At 41.4% G+C, this 24,731-nt stretch overlaps 1 protein-coding gene and 1 long non-coding RNA gene across 4 annotated transcripts in view; one reads left to right on the forward strand and one right to left on the reverse strand.

Annotated features, from left to right (window-relative positions):
• LOC126390105 (uncharacterized) overlaps window positions 1-4,935 on the forward strand; it is a 23,519-nt gene extending 18,584 nt beyond the window's left edge. For all 3 annotated transcript variants that reach the window (XM_050044237.1, XM_050044235.1, XM_050044236.1), the window contains one exon: window positions 1,384-4,935. In XM_050044237.1, coding sequence (XP_049900194.1) covers window positions 1,384-2,067 — 684 coding nt within the window. In that variant the 3' untranslated portion in view covers window positions 2,068-4,935. The remainder of the gene's footprint in view (window positions 1-1,383) is intronic.
• LOC126390157 (uncharacterized) overlaps window positions 1-24,731 on the reverse strand; it is a 698,278-nt gene that overhangs the window by 137,873 nt on the left and 535,674 nt on the right. The window lies entirely within an intron of this gene.

The following is a 24,731-nucleotide window of genomic DNA, read 5'->3' on the forward strand; positions in this document are numbered from 1 at the left end:
GGGGGCAAACACTTTTTCACACAGGGCCATGTAGCTTTGGATTTTTTTCTTCCTCATTAATAAAACCCTTCATTTAAAAACTGCATTTTGTGTTTACTTGTGTTATCTTTGACTAATGTTTAAATTTGTTTGATGATCTGAAACATTTAAGTGTGGAAAACATGCAAAAAAGTAAGAAATCAGGAAGGGGGCAAACACTTTTTCACACCACTGTATATATACATAGATGTATGTGTGTGTGTATCAGGCCTGGAATTTCGTCATTTTAGGGGCAAGGCCACATGGCCTTTCATGTTGTCAATTTTTTGAGGGCACAAAGGCAGCAAGGCCATAAAATAAAACAATGATTTTAAGTCCACGTCCATAATGAATTTAATTTAAGGACTAAGGAAGTGTAACTATCTGTGAAATTAATAAATAAAACAAGCTCAAACAAACAAGAAATGTTTAACTTTTAATTAATTCATGCATTTAATTATTTGCATAAAGGCCTAGTCCGATGCCAGATTCTCTCTGGCTGCAAACACAAGCCAATAGGCCTGATGGTGGCGCTACAGCAAGCATCTAAAGTTTAAAACCTTGAAAATTCATAACAAATCAACCATATGTGGTACAGCTTTACACAACTTTAACCAAAATGTAGCCCCAATACTGAAGAAACGTTTGTACATTTAAACCTATTAAAAATTATGAAGTTCATTACTCTGTTTTTTTTTTTTTTTTTTTTTTCAAAATCTGTAAAATTATCACAATTTTTACTCAATTGACACCAAACTTGCTACAGAGCATCTTCAGACTGTACTCCACAAAAGTACTACACAGATTTTTGATTTATCAAAAATTGAGCCTATAGTGCATCAAGGTGTTTGAATATAAACAGGGGTAAATGAATGAAAGTAAATGTTATTGCTGTAATGAAGCTGGCCACCAGTGTTCACCTACCTGGCTTAAAAACTTGACAGCAAGCTAGTAAGCATTTGTTGACGTTAATGTTACAGGCTATGGTCGGCACGTTAAACACTGGGTCAGCGTTGTAGCGATATACTGTACAAGCAATGCGTATTGCGTAAATTTAACATTAACTCTATGTTGAAATTCCTATCTTGGGGTGGGGGTGGGGGAGGCGTTTGATGAAGTCTCCTGGTTGGCCGGTGATAGATTTTGTGTCAAACTGTCGTTATAGCCCGTCCGAGCGTTTCATGCCAGGCTCGAATCAAACCCACCACTGGTGATGTACGCATCCTCTCATTTGATTTGTGTGTGTGTGTGTGTGTGTGTGTGTGTGTGTATATATATATATATATATATATACATATACACACATAATAGTGATCATGTGTAAAGCAAAGGATACTCAATCTTTTTGATGTGATACTCTTTAAGGAGCAGACAGCCACTTTTGATTGGCTGAAGAAAGAGGCCGTCAGGATTGTGAAGGAGGACACAAGGAGAAGCCAAGCAAAGAAGCAAGGCCAGAACAAGAGAAGCCCCTCACCTGGGTCACCTGACTCAGACAGTGAGTTCCTACGGAGGAGTAAGCGCCTCAAAGAATCCCGCCCAATCAACTTTAGAGAGATAGAATGTGAAGATGATGATGAAGAGAGTGATGCAGGGGATGCTGATGAGAGTGATGTTGCAGATCCAGGTGCTCAGGGGGGACTCTCAGGTATGGAGTTCCTCCTGGGAGACCTGTTTTGCTCTGCCCCCAAGAGCAGGCAGAGCTCCGTGGAGGAGTCTATAGACATGGAGATGTCTGTCTTCAGAGCCGACAAGGGGGCTTCACTGGGAGTGGAGCCCCTGCAGTGGTGGAGGACGAAGGCAGTGCAGTTTCCACTGTTGGCCACAGTGGCACGGGCCTACCTGGCTGCCCCGGCAGTGGCAGGTAGCGCTGCACAGGACTTTGTGCAGGAAGGGGCGGGAACCACACACAGGAAGAGAGCCAACATTCCACCAGAGAGTTTGGACTCAATCTTGTTTCTGCATCACAACCACATGTCCACCACTGAGAGTGGGCAGACCACTGTTAGGAACGACGAAAAGAACAGTGGGATTGAAAAGGTCCCATAAACACGCTGAAAACTCTGAATTTAACCCTCTGAATAACTCTTACCCTCTTTGTTTGGCAAATTTAAGGTTTAAAATGTAACTTTAAAGTAGAGCTGGGCGATATAACAACTATGTACAATCGATATATTTTCAAGCAAGATATAGATTTAGTCAATACCGTTTATATTGTTGCATAAGTTGCATTACATAACGCATACCATTTTGCATCTATCCTCTCTCACACTCTCCTCACAGCTCTAGCACAGTTCTCCAGCAACACTAAGAGAGACACAGAGCTGCTCCTCTGTTAAATCTGTCTGTTAATTAGTCTACAGTGCCACATCTATGTGTTGCACGTGCTATGCTAACCCAGTCTGTGAGATGAATGAAATAACCACAGTAGCACATGGACAATACTATGGGCCTTTTTCTCTGCCACTTTTGGCCATGCCGAATCAAGCCATGGAGCACTGCTTTGCATTCCATTATCAGTTTAGACTGTGCCAGAGATGGCCCTTCTCCTCGGGAGCAGGTCCAAAAGCCGGGCCGCCTGCCCTCAAGCGGGTAGAGAACCCCTGACAGCCCCCCATTCTCCTCCTCAAACAAGCCCTATGTGCTGTGAGATTCTCCTCACTTTTGTCTGCAGGAGACCGTTTTTACAAGTCTCTGTGTGTTCAGCTCTCAGAACTTCTGTAGCTTGTAACTGAATCTCTGTGGTTTGGAGTTTAGTCTCTCTTCAGCATCCTGTTTTTACTTCAGATATCTGCTGTATTTTACTGTTTCATGTTCACAATCAGCCGTATTAGAAGATGTGTGAAGTTGCTGCTGTAAACTCAGCATTTCCTTATTTTGCCACTTCACAATAAAAGTTTTTATATGACAAAATAATGGGGGACTTTAATTGTGAAGAATCTAGAGGAAATGAAGAGTTTATTAGCGAATTAGCAGAATTTTGTTAGCAGCTTTTCTTCAATAAAGGCAAGTCTAATAACACAGCAGGGAGGAAAGTGAAACAGCCGCAGAAACAGCTGTAGTGAGATAGTTCTATGAAGAGCTGCAGACAACAGGTTCTTACTGAGCCTCTGCGAACAGCTCACCTCCAACAGGTAAACTTCTTTTACCTGCCCTGTTGTGGAAAAACACATGCAGCAAAAATAACAGGGAACTTCAGCCGTGGATCAGCTTGCAGCTGAACATGTAGCCTGTTCGGAGAAAACACTGAGATATATATCGTGTATCGCCATTCAGCCTGACAATACAGAGATGTGAATTTTTTTGCCCATATCACCCAGCTCTACTTTAAAGGGTCAGTGTGTAAGATTTATGGGGTTTTACTGGAAACTAGTGGTGAGGGTTGTGGATTGCAACCAGCTGAACGTTTCTTGGTTAGAATTCCTTCAGTGTTCAGGAGGTTTTTAGTGGGAGCTGAATTATCCACAGAAGTCTCTTACTCTCCAAAACAAACAGAACAATTATTAAAACTGGTAAAAACACTGAATAAAGCAGTGTCATGTTACAGATCAGTGTTTGTCCAGCGCTGTCTGCTAATGTGTGCTCATGTTTTTTTCTTTTGATAACTTAAGAGCAAGACATTCAGGGGATTTTTACTGGGATGCGAATTATCCCAAAACATGATGGTGCAACATGGCGATCTCGATAAACAAGGACCTGCTCCCTTTGTAGATGTAAATGGCTCATTCAAGGGTAACGGAAACACTACAATTCTATAGATTGGACTGTTAATACGTCTAATTTACATTTAACTTGTATTAAGTACCTTGTAGCGCCTCGTGCCTTACCTCCTTTGGATACAATTATATCCTCAATGTTAATTTCTAAGATATATAACTGTGATTCTAAGTGTGTAAATTGTCTGTCATAACATAGATTAAAGTCCTCCATTATGTAAAAGGGCGACCATGTGCCTTTAGTTTTGCATTTATACATATTTTTGGCTTTATGAATCAGTCAGGGTTTCCCACACATACATTTATTTGTGGCAGCCTGCCATGATGGAAACATCTGCCACCACATTTTCATTTTCTAGTTTTGGAGCTGGGCCATTCATTAGGTGCACTGTTGGAATATACTGCTTGGTTATTCATTGCACAGCATTCTCAGAGCAAAGCGTGTACAAAGTTAGTCATTGTCAGGTAACACCGCACATAGATTCTAATTCTGTGGGAAACTTTATATAAGGATATAATGAATGATGACTCCAAAGACCTTTTTTTTTTTTTTTAGTTTTTCAGTAAATTGGTAATAGAACTTAAATTATGGTTCAAGTGATCATGAAAGAGATTTGAAGAAGGAAAACCTGTCACGTATATAGAACATTGTTAGCTATTAGTCTGAGTTTTAGAGAAACATTGTTTACTCTCTGTTACTGCTGTATTTCTAAATGTAATTTGTTTCATGTGTAGTGAAACTTTTTTTTTTTTTTTTTTACAAAACATTAACATAGTATGATGACATTTTTTTCAGCAATACATTGGACACTGTTAACAATGGATGAAGCTTTTAGCTAAGTGTATGTCTTGTCTTAGAGTGATGTATGAACTCTGCAAATTCACATATGTGCAGAATAACTGTTTTTTTTTTTTTTGTTTGTTTGTTTTAGGTGTCTCACTGTAATTTTTGAAAATAAATTCTATAACCATGTAAGTCATGAATCAACACTATAAATATAACACACAGTTCAGTTGTATTACTTGTACAGTGTATAGTGTGCTGTGGTTAATACAAAGACCTGCCGTTTCGAATACTCGATTCTGGTTGGTGAATTGTGGCATTCTACGGTCTATAATATCTGAGTAACATACCGTTGCTATGGACGTAGTTCTGATCATACACACTTCGGAGGCAATAAAATCATCTTGAAATCAAAAATCAATTTTAAATCAATATTTATTTTCAAATTTTTGTTTTCTTTAGCAAGTAGCTGTGTGAAAAGTTGGATAATGTCCAGTGAGCACATCATTATTGCATAAACCCCTTCAGGGTAATTCAAGACCCTTCTTCTTCACGCTGGGGTCCTGCATCACTGTGTCAGGGTTTGTTTTGCAATAATGATCCACTCGCTGTGCACCCCTCCTAACATACACATCTATACAATATATACTGTAAACCCCAAAGTGCTCACTCAACTTAAAATTGTTTTGGAAACAGCTTGCACTCAAAACTTTTAGTTTAGTACAATACAGTAACATAAAAGTTTTGAATACACTAGACACATAAGTTAATGTGTCACATGACCCTTGTCTGACAGGAATTTTGTGTCAGTTTAACGTAACTTTATGTTGTCATTTGAGCATGTAAATCTATGTCATATGACCATAATAAGTACATATCACATAAGATTTTTTAAAAACTTCATTGAACTTATAAATATATTGTGGCAAGCTTAGAATTCTCAATTTCCAGAATAAATCAAGGAGATGAACTCTGAACCAGGAAGTGCCCTTTATTTTAGATCAGCACAGCTTTACGGTGGACAAATGAATATCCACACAACATTAACTGTAACCCATTAGAACCATTGTGAAATACATAAACATTAATCACTGTGTAATGGGTAACCTGAGCAATTAAGAATACATTTAAACAGTTTTCTTTGGCTTTTGACCTAAAACACATTGTCTCACAGCATGCTTGGAAACTCCACCCATTCAGCCCCAACAAGCCACAATATGTTAAGTGCACAATGATTGTGTCGTTTATTGGCCTTAAACTAATTAGGCAAATCAGCTTTATAAATTTTAGTCAAATTAACTCAAAACTCAAAAATTGTTGATTTAACATAAAAAAATGTATGTCAGGCTCACAAGGGATGAGTTTTTGTTTCAAGTGTGCATAAAGTTTTAATGTCATTTTGACAATCCGGGGCATTTGTGTAGACTTTACATTAAAATTTTGTATCATGGATGGATTGGGGTTTACAGTGAGTCTGTTAAAGCCCAGAAATGTCTGAAGAACTCAAAATCTCACCCAGTCAATGAAACATTTACATTTAACACCATTTATTAATATAAATCTTTATTTTGTAGTGTACTATTAACACATTAAAAATGCTGTGTCTGTTGTAACAAGCATGAAAAACTATTTGAAATTACATCAGTATAGTTAAGATTTAAAAAAGTTATACAAAATATTGTTATCTTTGAATTTTGCTTAAAAAGTCTGAGCAGGCATGTGAAAAGATGTTTCTTTTTTTTCTGTAAGAAAAGCATTTTACAACCTCAAAGTTAAACTTTTAAACAGAGACTAAAACATATGATCATCATAACTATAACAGCCTCAGCCATTTTGTAGCCCTTAGTCTGGCTGTTGTCCTCTCTATGGCAGACCGCTGTCCTGCAGTGGAAGAAGACATGGACAGGATGGACAAACACCAGCAGACTGAGGAGTGTCAGAGCAGTGTCCACCTGTAACAGATCTAAACAGTTATCCAGTTGTCTGACGTCAGTTATAATATCACACTACTCTTAACTTATTTCCACCAACATTGCTACATATTTATATTTGGTTGAATTTAGGGTTGTGACATCAGGTGACCACAATTTGATGTCAGGACGTCTAATGCCAGTATCAATTTAACGCAGGATACTGACAACAGATGATTGTGATATTTTGTCTGTTTTAATTGTGTAGTCAAGTGACCAAATGTCTTCTAAAAATCTCAGTCCACTGTCATTTTGCTGACATTTATTCGGAAGGTATGGAGAACAAAACCCAACATCTGTAAAATAACATATAAATCTATACATCAAATTTCTCAAGACAGCTTGGAGAGTATTGACACGTACATCGCTTGCACTGAGCCATCTAGGTCTCCTCAATAGAATTCGCAGAGCATCATTATATGCTACTTGTAGTTTCTGCATACTTGCTTTCTTCTAATTTGTCCACAAATGAGCTGTGTACAAGGGTGTACAGTATGCTTTGAACAGAGCCACCTTCACAGCTCCTTCAGAGCGTAGCATTCTCTTTGATAGATTGATTTAAATTATATACTCGCAGTACAGACACACAAATTGGAATAGGCAATCACCAGTAGTACACCCTTATCTCCTTCCTCACATCAATCTCTTTCTTTTTTGTTTGTTGTTTTTCACAAACAATTGACCCTGTAGTTTGCAATTCAAGTGAAGTTATGTGACCAACCATATTCAAACTTAACTGACATGAATACACATATGTTGGCTTAGTTAAACAAAAACCGTACTTGCAGAATACCCTCCAAACACACACACACACACACACACACACACACACACACACACACACACAAACACAAACACAAACACAAACACAATACCCTCACTGTCTACATGGAGTTCTCAGTATGTCCAACAGATTGCAAGTGGCTTAACAAAGTAAAATGGTAGCTACAAGGCAAAAAAAATAGGCTTCTTTTTAACCCTCTGGAATGAGAAACAAATTCATTGGAAACATAGGTGTAAACTAACAAATAAGCACACAAACCAACTAGCAAACAAACTCACTAACAAACAAATAAAATAAGATTGCTAAAAATGCTTTGGGCTTTGGATGGCAGACATCACATTGGCAATGTCTATGAGGCATCTAAAGGCAGTGTAGGCACACAGGGCACAAACAGACAGGAGGCTCATTTAAAAAACAAAGTCATAGAGGGATTAATATGAGCAAGGCAGATTTGTATGAAGAAAACCAAAATAACTAGTGGATTTTAAGATGCTCATACATTACTACCGATAAAGATTTTAATTGGATTCCAAATTTTTGCAAGTATCTTAGGCTTCTTGTATAAATGATATCTGAGCTCTTCCAGATGTAATACACTGCTCAGTTCCCTGAGCCACATCTCAAAAGTGGACACAGACTCCTTTTTCCACATCTTAAGAATGGCCTTCTTTGCCAATACCATAATAAATGAAACTGCTTGTGATTAGAATTTATCAGCCTTATTAAATGTGGCCCCCAAAACACTTATTAGTGGATCTAGCTTCAGGGAGATGGAATATGCTCTGGAGAGAAAGTCAAATATTTTCCTCCAAAAAGGTTGAATTTTTGAACATGACCACATAGAGTGGAGCAGTATACCTTCATATATCTTACATTTACCAGACAGGAGATACTGCTGGATACATCTTGTGTAATCTTGATTTTGTATATTGAAGTCTATGAATGACCTTGAATTGGATTAATATATGCCTGACATTTATGGAACACCCACTAATATTGCCAAGACATTCCTCCCAGGTTTCCTCAGCTATCCGGTCAGACATCTCCCTCTCACATTCTTCTTTAATTTTTTCTGTGCTTATTTTATCTGTCTTTGTCAGTATATTGTAATAGAAGGAGATCACCCCCCGGTCTACTGGGTTGCGTTTGTTTATGCTTTCAATAACTGAATGGGTATTGATCCTTTCAAAGTTATGGAGATGTCTCCTAGCAAAATTCCTGACCTTTAGATATCTGAAGAAGTCAGTGGATGGAAGGTTATACTTCTGTTTAATTTGAGTGAATGCTCCAGAACTGTTGGCAATGTACAGATCTTGCAAGGTCACTAGACCCTTCTGATTCCACCAAGTGAAAACTCTATCTTGTATACCAGGTATGAATGCATGATTATTACATATTGGACTGTATCAGGGATTTTAAGACATGACCTGATTTGTTTCCATATCTTTAAAGTATTAAGAATAACAATATTTCCACTATAAAGACTCAGTTCAATTTTGTATGGGCTATTAATCAATGCACACAGGGATGTCCTTTTACAGGAAGCCTGTTCAATACAGATCCATTCTGGGGTTTCAATGTCGTTTTCTGGCAACGTTTCTCTCCACCAGGCTATGTTATGAAGATGGGCAGCCCAATAATATCCTCTAAAGTTGGGAAGGCCAAAACCCCCTTCAAATTTTGACTTGGTTAGATGTTTCTTGTTTATTCTAACTGATTTATAGTTCCATAAAAAATGAATAATTACTGAGTCTAGGTTCTCAAAAAATTTCAATGGTGTAAAGGACGGAATTGATTGAAATAGATATAGGAAATTTGGAAGTGTTACCATCTTGATGGCATTAATTTTGCCTACCATCGACAGAGGTAGTGTCTTCCAAAATGTAAGATTCCCCTTGAGTTCAGCCACCTTCTTACGCCAATTTACTTGCAGCAAATCCTCAGGTTTCCTCGTAATAATGATTCCCAGGTGCTTAATGTAGTTGTAGGCTACTTTAAATTGGACTGTATCTAGGAAATGTTGGTCTATGTTGGCAGTAAGTGGCATAAGTTCACTTTTACTCCAGTTTATTGTGAACCCAGAGAAAGCACCAAAGGTTTCCAGAAGATCTAATAGAGGGGGAACTGAGGCCTCTGGTTCGGCTACAAACAGAAGTACATCGTCTGCGTATAGAGAAATGTGTTGTTGACAACCCTCTATAATGATGGGAGCTATTTCAGTACTTTGCTGGATACTGATGGCAAGCGGCTCCACGGCTAGTGCAAACAAATAGGGGGACAGGGGACACCCCTGTCTTGTCCCACGATGTAACTTAAAAGGTTCTGATACTGTTTGATTCGTAATTATTGAAGCCTCCGGTTTTGCATATAAAATTTTCACCCATTTCAAAAAGTTATCCCCAAATCCAAATTTCTTAAGGGTTGCAAACATATATGGCCACTCAATCTCAGCTGACCAGGGACCAGAGATGCACCAGGGACCGAAGAGCAGAGATGCACTAATAAATATAACCTTTCAGGTAAGACAGACAATCGTAGCTGTGTAATAATAGCATACCTGGGCTGATAAATTAAAGCCACCTGTCTGTTACATTCAGTTTACATCAGCTTCTTCTAACAGGTATTTCCATGCTGGCAGATTCTGGTGGACAGCTCAGCTCCTCTATCTACAGCCACCGTCAAGAACCTAAGAGCTAAGGTCTTCACATGGCAAGGGAACAGAATTCAGCAGAGGCTGTAGATGGAGGCTTGGCGAAGCTCATCCAGCAGCTGCATCCTGCTGGCAGAGGCTTAGTTTGAGGTTTGTCCAAGCTGTCTGTCAGAATCTGAAGATGGAGATGGGTGCTGCAGGTTCTTAACAGAGGCGGTAGATGGAGGAGCTGAGCTGTTTGCCTGAATCTGCAGGTGGAGGTGGGGGCTGCAGGTTGATGACAAAGGCTTTAGTTGGACATTTGACCAAGCTTTTGCAAGGATTTGCAGGTGGAGGCTGCAGCTGCATCCTGCTGGCAGAGGCTTAGTTTGAGGTTTGGTCAAGCTGTCTGTCAGAATCTGCAGGTGGAGGTGGGGGCAGCAGATTCCTGACAGAGGCTGTAGATGGAGGAGCTGAGCTGTCTGCCAGAATCTGCAGGTGGAGGCGGAGACCGCAGGTTGATGGCAGGGGTTCTAGTGGGAGGGTTGGCAAAGCTGTCTATCAGAATATGCAGGAAGAGTTGGTGGCTGCAGGTTGCTGACAGAGATTGTTGTTGCAGGTCTGGCCACAGCTGTCTGCCAGAAACTGCAGGTGGAGGCAGCAGCTGCGGGTCGCTGGCAGAGGTTGTAAATGGAGGAGCTGAGGTGTCTGCCAGAATCTGCAGGTGGAGGCAGCTGCAGTTGATGGCAGAAGCTCTAGTTAGGGGTTTAGCTAAGCTGTCTGTCAGAATCTGCAGGTGGAGGTGGTGGCTGCAGGTTCCTGACAGAGGCTATAAATGGAGGAGCTGAGCTGTCTGCCAGAATCTGGAGGTGGAGGCGGCAGCTGCAGTTGATGGCAGAGGCTGTAGTTGGAGGTTTTTCAAATCTGTCTGTCAGAATCTGCAGGTGGTGGTGGTGGCTGCAGGTTTCTGACAGAGGCTGTAGATGGAGGAGCTGAGCTGTCTGGAAGAATCTGCAGGTGGAGGTTGCTTAAAGAGGCTGTTGTTGGAGGTTTGCAAGAACCTGCAGGTGACACTTGCAGATTTAGACAGACAAACCTCTAACTAGAGCCTCTGTCTGTAGTCTGCTCTTGATGCAAGTTTGGCCAATTCTTCAATTACAGCATCATCCAGAAATCTACGCCACTGAATCCTGTCCTTTTGCCATGTGAAGACCTCAGCTGACCAGGGACCAGAGATGCACCAGGGACCAAAGAGCAGAGATGCACTCACAAATATAATATACAGGTAAGATAGACAGTCATAACTGTGTAGTAATAGCATACCTGGTCTGATAAATTAAAGCCACCTTCCTGTTACATTCAGCTTACATCATCTTCTTTCTCCAACAGGTATTTCCACAATGGCAGATTGTGGCAGGCAGCTCAGCTCCTCCAACTAGATACCCTGCGATCAACCTGCACCCACCACCTCCACCTGCAGATTCTGGCAGACAGCTCAGCTCCTCCATTTATAGCCTCTGCAAGCAACCTGCAGCCCTGACACCTCCACCTGCAGGTTCTTGTAGACAGCTGTGGCCAGACCTGCAACAACAGCCTCTGTCAGCAACCTGCAGCCACTGCCTCCACCTGCAGATTCTGACAGACAATTCAGTTTACATCAGCTTCTTCTAACAGGTATTTCCATACTGGCAGATTGTGGCAGACAGCTTGGCAAAACCTCAAACTACGCCTCTGCCAGCAACCTGCAGCCACAACCACCTGCAGTTTCTTGAAGACAGCTCAGTTCCTCCATCTACAGCCTCTGCAGCCTCCATCTACAGCCTCTGTCAGGAACCTGCAGCCACCACCTCCACCTACAAATTCTGACAGTATGGAAATACCTGTTAGAGGAAGAAGATGATGTAAACTGAATGTAATAGAAAAGTGGCTTTAATTTATCAGCCCAGGTATTCTATTATTGGACAGTTATGATTGTCTGCATTCCTGACAGGTTACATTTATGAGTGTATCTCTGATCTTTGGTCCCTGTTGCATCTTTGGTCCCTGGTCAGCTGAGGTCTTCACATGGCAAAAACATAGGATGAGGCAGTGTAGATATCCGGTACATCCGGTAGATCCGGACATCATCCAGGACAGGATTCAGCGGCGTAGATTTCTGGATTCTGGATGCTGTAAATGAATAATTGGCCAAACCTGCAACAACAGCAGACTGCCAACAGAGGCGTTAGAGGTTTGGTCAAGGTGCCTGTCAGAATCTGCAGGTGGAGGCAGTGGCAGCTGGTTGCTGACAGAGGCTGTTGTTAGAGGTTTGACCAAACTGCTGTTGCAGGTTTGGCCACAGCTGTCTGCAAGAACCTGCAGGTGGAGGCTGCAGCTGCATCCTGCTGGCAGAGGCTTAGTTTGAGGTTTGGTCAAGCTGTCTGTCAGAATCTGCAGGTGGAGGTGGGGGCTGCAGGTTCCTGACAGTGGCTGTAGATGGAGGAGTTGAGCTGTCTGCCGGAATCTGCCAGTGTGGAAAAACCTGTTAGAAGAAGAAGATAATGTAAACTGAATGTAACAGACAGGTGGCTTTAATTTATCAGCCCAGGTATGCTATTATTACACAGTTATGATTGTCTATCTTACCTGAAAGGTTATATTTATGAGTGCATCTCTGCTCTTTGGTCCCTGGTGCATCTTTGGTCCCTGGTCAGCTGAGGTCTTCACATGGCACAGCAACAAGATTCAGGGGCGTAGATTTCTGGATGATGCTGTAAATGAATACTTGGCCAAACCTGCAACAACAGCAGACTACCAACAGGGGCTCTTGTTCGAGGTCTGTCAAGCTGTCTGTCAGAATCTGGAGAATGAGGCAGCGGCTGCAGGTTGCTGACAGAGGCTGTTGTTGGAGGTTTGGCCAAGCTATTGTTGCAGGTCTTGCCACAGCTGTCTGCAAGAGCCTACAGGTGGAGGTGTCAGTGCTGCAGGTTGTTTGCAGAGGCTGTAAACGGAGGAGCTGAGCTGTCTGCGAGAATCTGCAGGTGGAGGCGACATCTGCAGGTTGCTGGCAGAGGCTATTGTTGGAGGTTTGGCCACAGCTGTCTGTCAGAATCTGCAGGTGGAGGTGGTGGCTGCAGGTTCCTGACAGAGGCTGTAGATGGAGGAGCTTAGCTGTCTAACAGAATCTGCAGGTGGAGACAGCAGCTGCAGGTTGCTGGTAGAGGCTGCAAATGGAGGAGCTGAGCTGTCTGCCAGAATCTGCAGATGGAGGCGGCGGCTGCAGGTTGATGGCAGATGCTTTAGTTGGAGGTCTGGCAACACTGTCTGTCAGAATTTGCAGGTGGAGGCGGCTGCTGCAGCTTGCTGACAGAAGTTGTTGTTGCAGGTCTTCCCACAGCTGTCTACCAGAATCTGCAGGTGGAGGCGACACTTGCAGTTTGCCGGCAGAGGCTGTAAATGGAGGTTTGGCCAGGCTGTCTGTCAGAATCCGCAGGTGGAGGCGGCAGCTGCAGGTTGCTGACAGAAGCTTAGATGGAGGTTGACAGAGGGGCGAATGGTGGACCTGACAGAAATTGCCGTTGGAGGTTGTAGTTTGAACATTTCGGACGGCTGCTATAGTTTGAATGCAGTTTAAAACATAAAATTCTTGTGAGAAGTTATTGGTGTATGGTGGAGCAGGACACCTTAGAGGCAGTAGTTGGAGGCATGGCCGCAGCTGTCTATCAGAATCTGCAGGTGGAGGTGGCATCTGCAGGTTGCTGGCAGAGGCTGTAAATGGAGGAGCTGAGCTGTCTGCCAGAATCTGCAGGTGGAGGCGGTGGCTGCAGATTGCTGACAGAGGCTGTTGTTGCAGGTCTGCCCACAGCTGTCTGCAAGAACCTGCAGGTGGAGGTGGCAGCGGTGCAGGTTGTTGGCAGAGGCTGTAAATGGAGGTTTGGCCAAGCTGTCTGTCAGAACATGCAGGTGGAAGTGGCAGCTGAATGTTGCTAGCAGAGGCTTAGTTTTAGGTGTGGTGACAGCTATTTGCCAGAAACTACAGGTGGAGGCGGCAGATGAAGGGGTTCAGGCAGAGGCTGTTGTTGGAGGTTTCGCCAAGCTGTCTATCAGAATCCGCAGGTGGAGGCGGCTGCAGTTTGCTGACAAAGGTTTAGATGGAGGTTGACAGAGGTGCGAATGGAGCATTGGTCTTCAACACTCTGACATGGTGGACCTGATGGAAATTGCTTGTGAAAGTTGTAGTTTGAACATTTCAGACGGCTGCTGTAGTTTGAATGCAGTTTAAAACGTAAAATACTTGTGAAAAGTTATTGGTGTATGGTGGAGCAGGACACGTTGGAGGCATGGCCGCAGCTGTCTACCAGAATCTGCAGGTGGAGGCGGCAGCTGCAGTTTGCTGGCAGAGGCTGTAGATGGAGGTTTGGCCACGCTTTCTGCCAGAATATGCAGGTGGAGGCGTCAGCTACATGTTGCTGGCAGAAGCTGAAGAAGGAGGTTGATTGAGGTGCAGATGGAACATTGGTCTTCAGGACTTTGAGATGGTGGAGCTGATGGAAATTGCTGGTGGAGGTCATAGTTTGAGCATTTCTCTACAGCTGTTTGCTGCCTGCAGGTGGAGGGTCAGGCAGCAGATGGCTGCTGCAGTGTGAACGCAGAGTTTAAAATTGAAAGTGAATCTAATAAGCTAGTGTTGTAGGGTGGAGCAGGACACTTTAGAGGCAGCAGATGGAGATTGCTGGGGGACGGTTTCAATGGAGGTTGCAGTAAAAAAAGCATGCAATTCAAATAAATCTAACTAAATCTAAATAAATAAATCATCTCAGTTTATTTGAATGAGGAAAAACCTGAAATCAAAATGAAGTTGGACGGAAGCTCTTACCTGAAGACTCAACTTCAGGTTTGGCTGTCCTCTTCCACCAGTAGCTGCCAGCCTGTTTCCTCATTCTAAAAAGATTTTGTATCCACCTTGGTTTAGGGCCCTTCGGCAATGACTTAGGCTTACCTGGAGCCACAGGTCCTTTAGGGGGGCCGGCTTCCACAGGCTTACCTGGTGCTGGAGGTGGGTCAGAGGGACTCACCTCAGGGTCACAGCCACGTGGGGGGACTGGTGCCGGGTCCCTCCGGAGGTTGAGCTGCGGGGTGATGGGCCTGTCCGAGACTGGAGCAAGGAGGCTGACCCACGGGTCGTCCTGGTCCATCTGAAGGCAACAACTAATACAGCCATCAGTCTACTGCTCCACATCATGTTAACAACTTCAGTTTGGCTCCATTGTTTCAGTGTCTAACACTATGTGTTATGACTGTGCACTGACAACACATGGTCTTTTTATCTGCATGTTAGACAATAGACTAGATTAGGTCAGAATATAGTGTCTTACAGTGTCTCCCAGCAGACTGGACGTATCCAAGTCACCAGATGATGAGCCACTGGAGGAGCTCCACGGGATTGGAGTGACGCTGTCCCAATTGTGGCCCTGGGCCATCTGACGGAAAAAAAGAATCCAACCGTGAGACCACAAATTTATCACATCACATATTGAATTGGCCCATTAGCACACAGTCAACACTGCTAAAAATTGAGTGTACAGAGTACAATTAAATGTAACATTTCTGACTGCAAGTTAATCCCAAGCTAAGAAAATTCAGTCACAATCTACTTTTGAAAACTAATTCAAATTGAAGCCTTGCTTTTAGTCACAATAATTGTGTTATTTCTAAACCCAGTTTGTCCTTAATAGAGTATGGAAGCTTTCTGACAGCATACTTATAGTCATGGATGGATTACTAAATGGACCTACTGGGCACAGGCCCAGGGACCCAGAGTGTCAGGGGCCCCTCTGGCCTTCACCTGCAAAATGTCACTCAAATTAACACGTACTGACCAGGAGGAGACTCAAAATGACCAGAAAAAGATGCTAAGGAACTGCAAAGAGACAAAAACACTACAAAATACATAACTACAAACTGGCACAAAAAACACAAATTGACCTCAAAGAGACATAAAATTACCTCAAAGAGACACACATTTACCTCAGAGAGACAAAAAATACCTCAGAGAGACACAATATTGCCTTAAAGAGACACAAAATGATCTCAGAGACACAAAATGACCTCAGAGATACAATAAATAACCTCAGACGAACACAAAATTACCCCAAAGAGACACAAAAAGACTAAAATGACATAAATTGACTTCAAAGAGACAGAAAAAGACCTAAAAAAGATAAAATAACCTTAAAAAAGCCAAAAAATTAAATTAAAGAGTACCTAAGAGTGACACATAATGACTTAAAAAGACACAAAATTTCCACAGAGAGACACTAAATGACCTCAGAAAGAAAATATTACCTGAAAGAGACATAAAATGACTATAACAACATCAAATGACCATTAAAAGACACAAAAATAGGCTACTTTAAAGCTACACAAATTTATGTCAGAGACAAAAAATGATCTTAAAGGTAGGATCTGGAGGATTTTCAAACAAAACAAAATATAGACATGTACAAATGAAATCCTGCTTAATCATCACTTATGGGCTTCTACTCATGTGTGGTGGTGACTCTGTTTGCAGAGCTCCTTCCCTTTAACTGTATTTTGATGTTTTTGTGAGCTCAGACCACTTATGGGCGGAGATTTCCCCAGCCAATGAGAGAGCGCAGGTGCCGTGCCCGAGCGTGTCTGAGCGTGCACCAGCGCGAGCCTTGCCCGAACCTCTTCTGTGAAGCCTTCTTCCGTACCTCCGGGCTCCGTACACCCGGGAGAGTTGAGCCTGATAGGAGGGGCCAAATTTGAATGTGTGTTTACAAACAGCAACTGGAAAATCCTCCAGACCCTACCTTTAAAGAGACAAAAATGACCTCATAGAGACATAACATGACGTCAAAGAGACACAAAATGACTAAAATGACGTAAATTGACTTCAAGACACAACATGACTTAAAAAGACACAACATGACCTCAAAGAAACACAAAATGTCCTTTAAGTGACACACAACGGCCAAAAAAGATGCAAAATGACCTCAGAGAGACACAAAAGAACCAAAACACCAAAAATGACCTCTGAGACACAAAATTCTTAAAATGGCACAAAAATACCTCAGAGACACACAACATGACTTCAAAGAGACACAAAACCACTACAGACTCAAAATTGCCTCAAAGAGACAAAAAATAACTGCAATGACACAAACTGACCTCAAAGAGACACAAAATGGCCTCAAATAAGACAAAATGGAGGGGCTACGCCATCAGTGCTCCACTGCTTGCAGCACTGATGGCCTATATCACCAAGAAGGTAAAAAATATATAAGCTATATTTTTATTAGCATGTTTATGCTGGGCTGTTTGTTGGACAGATAAAACAGACAGTTGGTAAACCAAAAACAGTAGCTTTGGATTTATGTATTTAAACTTGGTAACAGTCAAACGTCAGTCCAGTTTGATTCATTTACACTAAAATAGTACTGATGTAGGCAACATACTGCGATATTGGTCATACTTTGCCTACATCAGTACATTTTTATAAAGTATCAACGGTAAAATACACAGAAAACAACATGGGCTTTAAAAAAGTGTCAAAATCTCTCGTCTACCTTGAAAGAGTCCGTTTGTCAGTGACAGCAGGTCATAAGAAGAGGTCCAGAGGCAAAAGGTCTCAGTTTGTAGTTTGTTTTCCAGAAAAATCGTCGAGTACAAGTTGAGATGCTGCTTTTCTCACCGATTCAAAGTTTGTTTTGATTGAAATGATTAAATGTGTGAAATGATGCACTTAGAGACAACATAGCAACCATGGAACCATCAGGTCCATAACAACACGTCTGACCTCAGAGTTGTCATTACGTCCACACCGGCCTGTCCTCTATTGCCGGAACAATAGCATCTGTTAGTGTGTGGTGATTTATTAAACCGGCCTACATGATATGGCTGCATTGCGATATAAATTGCGTTATTTTAGGCTATATTTTTATTTATAGCTCGAGGCTGTCATCGTCTAAAACTCATATCACACCAGTTATGTGGTGTATAGACACTGTTAGAAAACATGGTAAAACATGGGATAAATAGACAACTGACTGAAATGTCGCAAAAATCATTATATGGAAACAGTATAATTAGTTCTGGGTTCCGCTGGGCGCTCCCTCCCTCTTTCAGCACTGTTCAATAAAGGCGCACTGCGCTTTTACGCACGACTAGTGACACTGTGGAGGAGATCAGACAGCCACGAGGGCCGTTTTGCTGCCACCACCGGTAGGCCTACCACCGGTGCCTGGTCTGTTGTTGTCTCTTTCTGAGGAGAAGCGGGCCGTTGCCTGGAGGAGGATGGTGGGTTTACTTTTAAAGGAGACCTCCGCCACTTTGTCGTGGCCACCAACACGGTTGACATCGCTACAGAGGAGAAACTGTACCAGCTGAGCCACCACCTGACTCTGGTTCAGAATCGGACCCAGAGAGGAATCTTGAAGGGTGGGCATCAGAGGTCTTACCGGGTTTCTGAGATTACTGCGTTAAACGCAACTTTCAGCGTCAACATATTATTGCCGTTTGTTGCGAATGAAACACCGACCATCTGTGCTGAGATGCAGGGCCGTAATCACCTATTTAACATTAGCCTATTAATAACCAGTAACCCCCCACCCCCACCCACAATTGAAATTTTAGAAACTTAACAGCTAAACTGACCATTTTACAGCAATTTGAAGGAAAAATCTTGGATCAGGACTTTTCAGAGTTTCAATGGCTGAGTGCCATTTTAAGGAGCCAGCATATGATTGAAGGATGCACAGGAAAAGTGAACACTGTGACTTTTTTTATGTCATTTTTAGGCATGACATACTGAACTATGCTTTTTTTAATATAATTGCTTTAACTTTGTATGATTTGTTTTTAATGGCATACCAGCACTTGACAAAAACAACCACAACTGACAGTGATATACCGTACGAAACACTCATATTACATTTTTTTCCATTTTTTAAACATTTTAAAGTATTGAAATACAAAGCATAATAGCGTACACTTGACCTCTGTTGGAGCCATTTCAATCAGTAGCCACTGAGCAGTGCTGTAACAATTTACCTGTTGTTAAAGGCCACACTAATTGACAGGTGTGGTGCATTTTGGAGGTCTATTGTTTTTGACCATGGCGTAGCGTGGACTGTGTGAGGAGGACAGTGCTCTTTTTGTTGATTTATGGTGAACTCCAGACGGTAAATAAATGGATTGGCATATCCGCTCAAAAGCTGTGAGTGTGGACAATTGTTTTTTGTGAATTTTGAAATATTGGTGTATGCCACAACGGAGGACGAGCACACCAGCTACAGGAGCCACGCGTCCTTTAACGGAGCCAAACGGTGCATCAACAACCTCAAACTGGAAAGTATACAAAAGCATTGAGAGTGTTGTTACAGTCGCCCCTGCATGTGGGAGCAGATGTGACGTTTGACTTCTACTGTTTCAATAATGTGACTCCAACATGGCTTATAAAAACAGCTGATGACTGTCAACAAGTAGAGCACAGATACAGATTATTTTGTACTGAAGCTTCTGATTGACAATATTTAATATCAATGTTTAATATCTTTACATATGACCACAAATAAGTATTCATTGTATTTCAGAGAATTGTGTTCAAATACTGATGCTGTTTCTCAGTGTCTCATACTGAAATATTAGAGGCACTCTTAGAGCATTCCAAATCGCATACTTTTTCTTTTTACTTACAGTATGTACTGCAGCTGCCCCTAAAAAGTGGGTACTGTTGCATGCAGTATGCACACAGTCGACACATACAGTACAACTGTCTCATAACGTTATGCACTAAACTTTGCCAAGAGGTTCAGCGCTGATGATCAAGCTGGTGTAGGAGTAATAACAGCAGAGTCATGTTCTCTGATAGGTTCAGTGTCCTCCTCCAGAGCAGAATCCTCATTCACACTTCCAGCAGAAGTGGTTTCGACCTCTGTACCATCCACCATGTCTGCTGGCTGCCATGTCTGCTGGCTGGCTGTAGTCCTTGTTGGTGTCCATATCAACAGACACTTCTGTGAGAGTCTGAGGCTGAAACAGTGCACAGATCTCTCCTGTGGCAACATCAGCGATGGTGTTTAGCACTTTTGCTCCAAAGCATTTAGGTTTCTTCACCAGGACGTCCTGAGTGTAACTCTGTCTAACTTTCTCCAGGATACACAGGACCATGTTGTCTCTGGTGACCTGAACGAGCAAAGTGGACAGAGCAGCGAAGACATGGTCCACAGCGGCTTTTGTGACTCTAACAGCCGTTTTGCTGAGCTGCTGGGAGGCCATGTTGAAGGAGGTGTTTTTAGGAAGCAACCAGAAGCCCTGCAGGACATTTGGAACTACCTCCATCACCACCTCCTGTGGGCCAAGCAGTTTAAGGCTGGGGGCCTCCAGGTGCTGCTCTGTCAGGCTCCTGGCGTACTTCTGAGCCTGGCTGATGATCTTGGGATGTCTGTTACGTCTACGATAGACGTAGGCGTTGGCAAGGTTACGTTAGATACACGGAAGAGGACAGGGAGTGTAACGTTACAACCAAAGACAGTTAAATGCAACCCCGGAGTTTTAAAACTCAACCAGAGTCAGTGATGACTGATGAGTCTTGGAATAAGGTTACAAGGACAGACAGACATGCAGCAGATGTGTGTACAGAAAAGATCAACATAATAAATTTACAGTGATGCATATAGATAGATAGATAGATAGATAGATAGGAAGAGAGACAAAAAGACGTACAGCAACATTAGTAATAACAATGATTACAATAATAATAATAATAATTGTTTATTATAGTACATATGTTATGCATATATATTAACATATGATAGGGTATGTCTGTGACAATAATAATCATATGTGTATAATAACAGTAGAAGTATTGTTAATAATAATAGCACTAGTGGTAGGCATCAGACAGGACCATGGCAACAGGCACAACACGACCCACAATACAGGCACAACCACGATCCAGAGAAACCTGCGAGATGAGAAAGCACAAAGACTTTAGGGAAAATGCAGAGCTAGTGTCATGCATTAATGGGACGTGAATGTTAGATGGAGAGAGAGAGAGAGAAGGAGAGAGGAACTCAGTGTATCACAGGAAGTCCCCTGGCAGGTTAGACCTATATCAGCCTAACTAGGCAAGCCTGAGCCAGCCCTAACTACACATTTAATCAAAAAGGAAAGTCATAAGTCTACTCTTAAATGTGGAGACAGAGTCTGCCTCCCAACTGAAACAGGAAGATGGTTCCACAGAAGAGGAGCCTGATAGCTGAAGGCTCTAGCTCCTGTTCTACTTTTGGAGACTTTAGGAACCACGAGTAACCCTGCATTCTCAGAGCGCAGTGTTCTGGTGGGATAATGGAGTAGTATGAGCTCTCTAAGATATGATGTATGTTTTTTTTCTATTAGTTTTTCTTAAGTAACATTTAGTACTTAGCAACATTTAAATAACCAATGGTCCTGAACCAATAACCAATTTTGTTGGCTCTGCATAACCACCATTAATAGATTTTGTATATTTAACTTATATATTTTTGTCATTACAAACACCTCACTGTATGTGTTTTTGGAAGTTATGACTTTTTTTGTCATTTATGTAAATTGCTGATACAACACCCAAGTTTCCCTTTGGGGAAATTGAGAGCTGCAGTGTTAGCAGCTATTTTAGATTTTGTCTGTCTTTAGATGAAAATGCTTATTTGTTTTAGTCAAATTTAAGTCATTTTTATCCTTCATTGATTGAGTCTAGTTTAAGTCGACAACAAAACATTTTCATTCAGTTGTAGTTGATGAAAAGTCATTACAATTTAGTCAACGTTTTGCTATTTTTTGTAAGTGAAAATGTTTTTCATTTTGAGCTACTATAGCTATCAGAAGGTGACAGGTTGTTTCAAGTGTTGAAATTTCATTTAGACATATTTTTTTCACAGGTTTAAAGAATGATTTATGTGTGATGATTTATGAATTCAACCAAAGTCTGGTTTCACTTTTCAGTGCAGCTCTTGCTGTGGGTCAGTTTGATCCATCACCAGTGTTTATTTAACTGCACATGAAATCTGAAAACTATTGTTTAGTAGTGTAAACATGAATGTGTGTGTGTGTGTGTGTGTGTGTGTGTGTATTACTCACCTGGCAGCTGTTGCATTACGCTCTGTCTAACAGCTTCGTGACCCCAGTCAATGTCTAAGCTTTCAAACACTGTCCTCTCCTCTTCATCATCACTTTCTGCATTTCTTCCATTCACTTTTGTTTGATCATTGTCACAGATGCACTCAAACACCTCTATTTCTGAATACCTGATTTTAAAATTTGTTTTAAGTTTCTTCAAACTAACGCTAAACACTGTAAAATAGGACAGTGTAGATAGTTTATTCCCCAATAAGCCCTTGTGTTTTGTTGTTGTGCAGTATGACACTCCCTGGTGTGCTGCCACCCAGTTTCTTTTCACTTCTGTGTAACACTTAATTTTTTGCTCGTCATGTTTACAGCACCCAGCTGACAGGATGTTTCATCAGCATCTGTGTGGTAGGGGAGTCAAGTCAAAGTATTTATAACAATATCAGGTTCAAATGATTTCATACACTTCACTTAGCCATCACTGACATTTCCCAAATAAATGAGTGAGCATCAGTTCATACGCTGTGCTGTTTGTTGTTGATGCTGTATCGTGCTCTGTCATGGAATACTGAGTAAAAATACATGTAAACACAACATGTGATGGAGAAACACTGCACCTCTGTACCTATACTATAGCACTACTTAGTGGTCATTTGTGGGACTAGAAAATGATTAAATCCAGTCTTCTAAAGCAGAATCATTGTTTTTTTTTGTTTTTTTTAATCTATTTTGTCTCTTTTAATTTTCTGCTGCTCAGTTACACTGATATTCTTTGTGGGAGTGTTAATGTGTGCTGCAGCATGCAGTACTGGCAGAAGTATTCTTTTACTTAAATTAAAGTACTAATACCACTAAAAGTTAAAGGCCAGCATTCAGAGATTTAACTAAGGGAGGAACTCCACGCTAAGTTATTTTTTGCACTGTACACATAACCATATTCTTGTAGGTATATAATTACTATTTTTCCAACAATTGTGTGTAAAAACTGTCTTTGCTGCTCACATGCATCTGTCTATATTTTATAACATTCAGATAAGCTGCATTCTTGTGAAAGTAAAGTATTATTATCAAAATTATTTTGATGATATGACCAATTTTCAAAATAGTTGATGATTAATTTTGATTTAATTCGTTCTAGTAAAGACGCTCAGGATTTGCTGGTTCCAGACTCTAAAATGTGAGGATTTGCTTCAGATGTTGGACAAAACAAGTAATTAGAAGACGTCCCCTTAGCCTATGGGAAATTGTGAAGGCATTTTTCACTTGCATCTGACAAACAATTAAATGATTCATTGTAAAAAAAAACAAAACAAACAACAACAACAACAACAACAGATAAATGGCTAATAAAAAATCACCAAGACTTAAGAAGCTGATCATATACTTTGGACGTAATGTGTAAAAGTGGGCCCACAGTATTTCCCAACATTACCTGAAATGTTGTGCAGTCAGGGGTGTCGCTGTGGGAGGGGAAGTGGAACCGATTACCCAGGGCCCCACTGGGAGGGGGGCCCTCGAAAAGCCTGGAATGAAAAATTTGGTTTTGTTTGCATTTTTTGTATTGTCAGCGTAATTAGTTTAATAACTAATTTAAAATTTGTTGAATAAATTGGTTAAAAGGCCTTCTCAAAAGTGGTGTAGTGGAGGGTATACACAGGTATACGGGGTATTACCTACTTTTTCTGAATATTTACAGTATACCCACTTCCTCCTCAGTGACATACCCATCTACCCAGTATACTCCCACCTTACCAACTACCACTACACCACTGCCTCTCACCCTTAAAAGGTGCAAAATGATTTAGTCCGCCCCTGCATGAGGATTTCACTCTAAATGCTGCTAAGGCTGAGTACATGACTGCCAAAGCACCAGCTTACACTGTCGTGTCTTTTTGTAAGAAAGGGAAATCGTTGTCCCAGAAAATACAAGAAAGAAGGACAGGAAAAGGAAAGATAGCCAAATGACTTTGTGACAAAAAATCCAAAAGGTGTGTGAGAGAGACATGGATCAAGAGAAGAAGGGTGGGGGGCCCACAGAGACTGCTTATGCATAGGGCCCAGAATTTGATACTATGCCCCTGAGTGCAGTTTAAGTATAGAATAGCAGAAAATGGAGATACTCAAGTAAAGAACAAGTACCTTACATTTTTCTAAGGTACAGTATTTAGTTACTGTCAAACAGCAGTGTACTTTCACCAAAATAAAGTTGAGTCCAACCTGATGTATTGCCAATTATTCTGCTCTGTAGTAGCACCACCATGACCACATGAGGGCAATATCGGAACTATACTAAGTGGTATCTTTAAATTTAGAGGCTATTTACATATGTGGAACAAAAATAATGTGAGCTGTTATGTTTAACGACTGGAGGCTGAGATAATACTGAATTGGTATTAAGGATAATTTTATTGAATAATTATACTATAAACTGTGAGATGAGAAGCTTCTTTGAAAAAAGTTTTTTTTCTTCATGATGGAGGGAGGTGAATTAAATTAATGATTTGTTTATGTTATTAATGAATAATGGTTTCATAATCAGTTAACTTTGATATGAATTATAAGCCACACAATAAATGTTACTGCACTGTTTTGTGAGGTAGCCTTGCTACCTGCCATCAGACAAGCTGAGTTAATGTTATTCCCTTATGAACAAGTAATACTGTCTGTACGTCAGCCTATACTGAACAAAAGTTTAAAGACAAAACCTTTTTTTTTGCCC

Source organism: Epinephelus moara, chromosome 5 (assembly GCF_006386435.1).
Source record: "Epinephelus moara isolate mb chromosome 5, YSFRI_EMoa_1.0, whole genome shotgun sequence".
In the NCBI taxonomy this organism is placed as follows: domain Eukaryota; kingdom Metazoa; phylum Chordata; class Actinopteri; order Perciformes; family Serranidae; genus Epinephelus; species Epinephelus moara.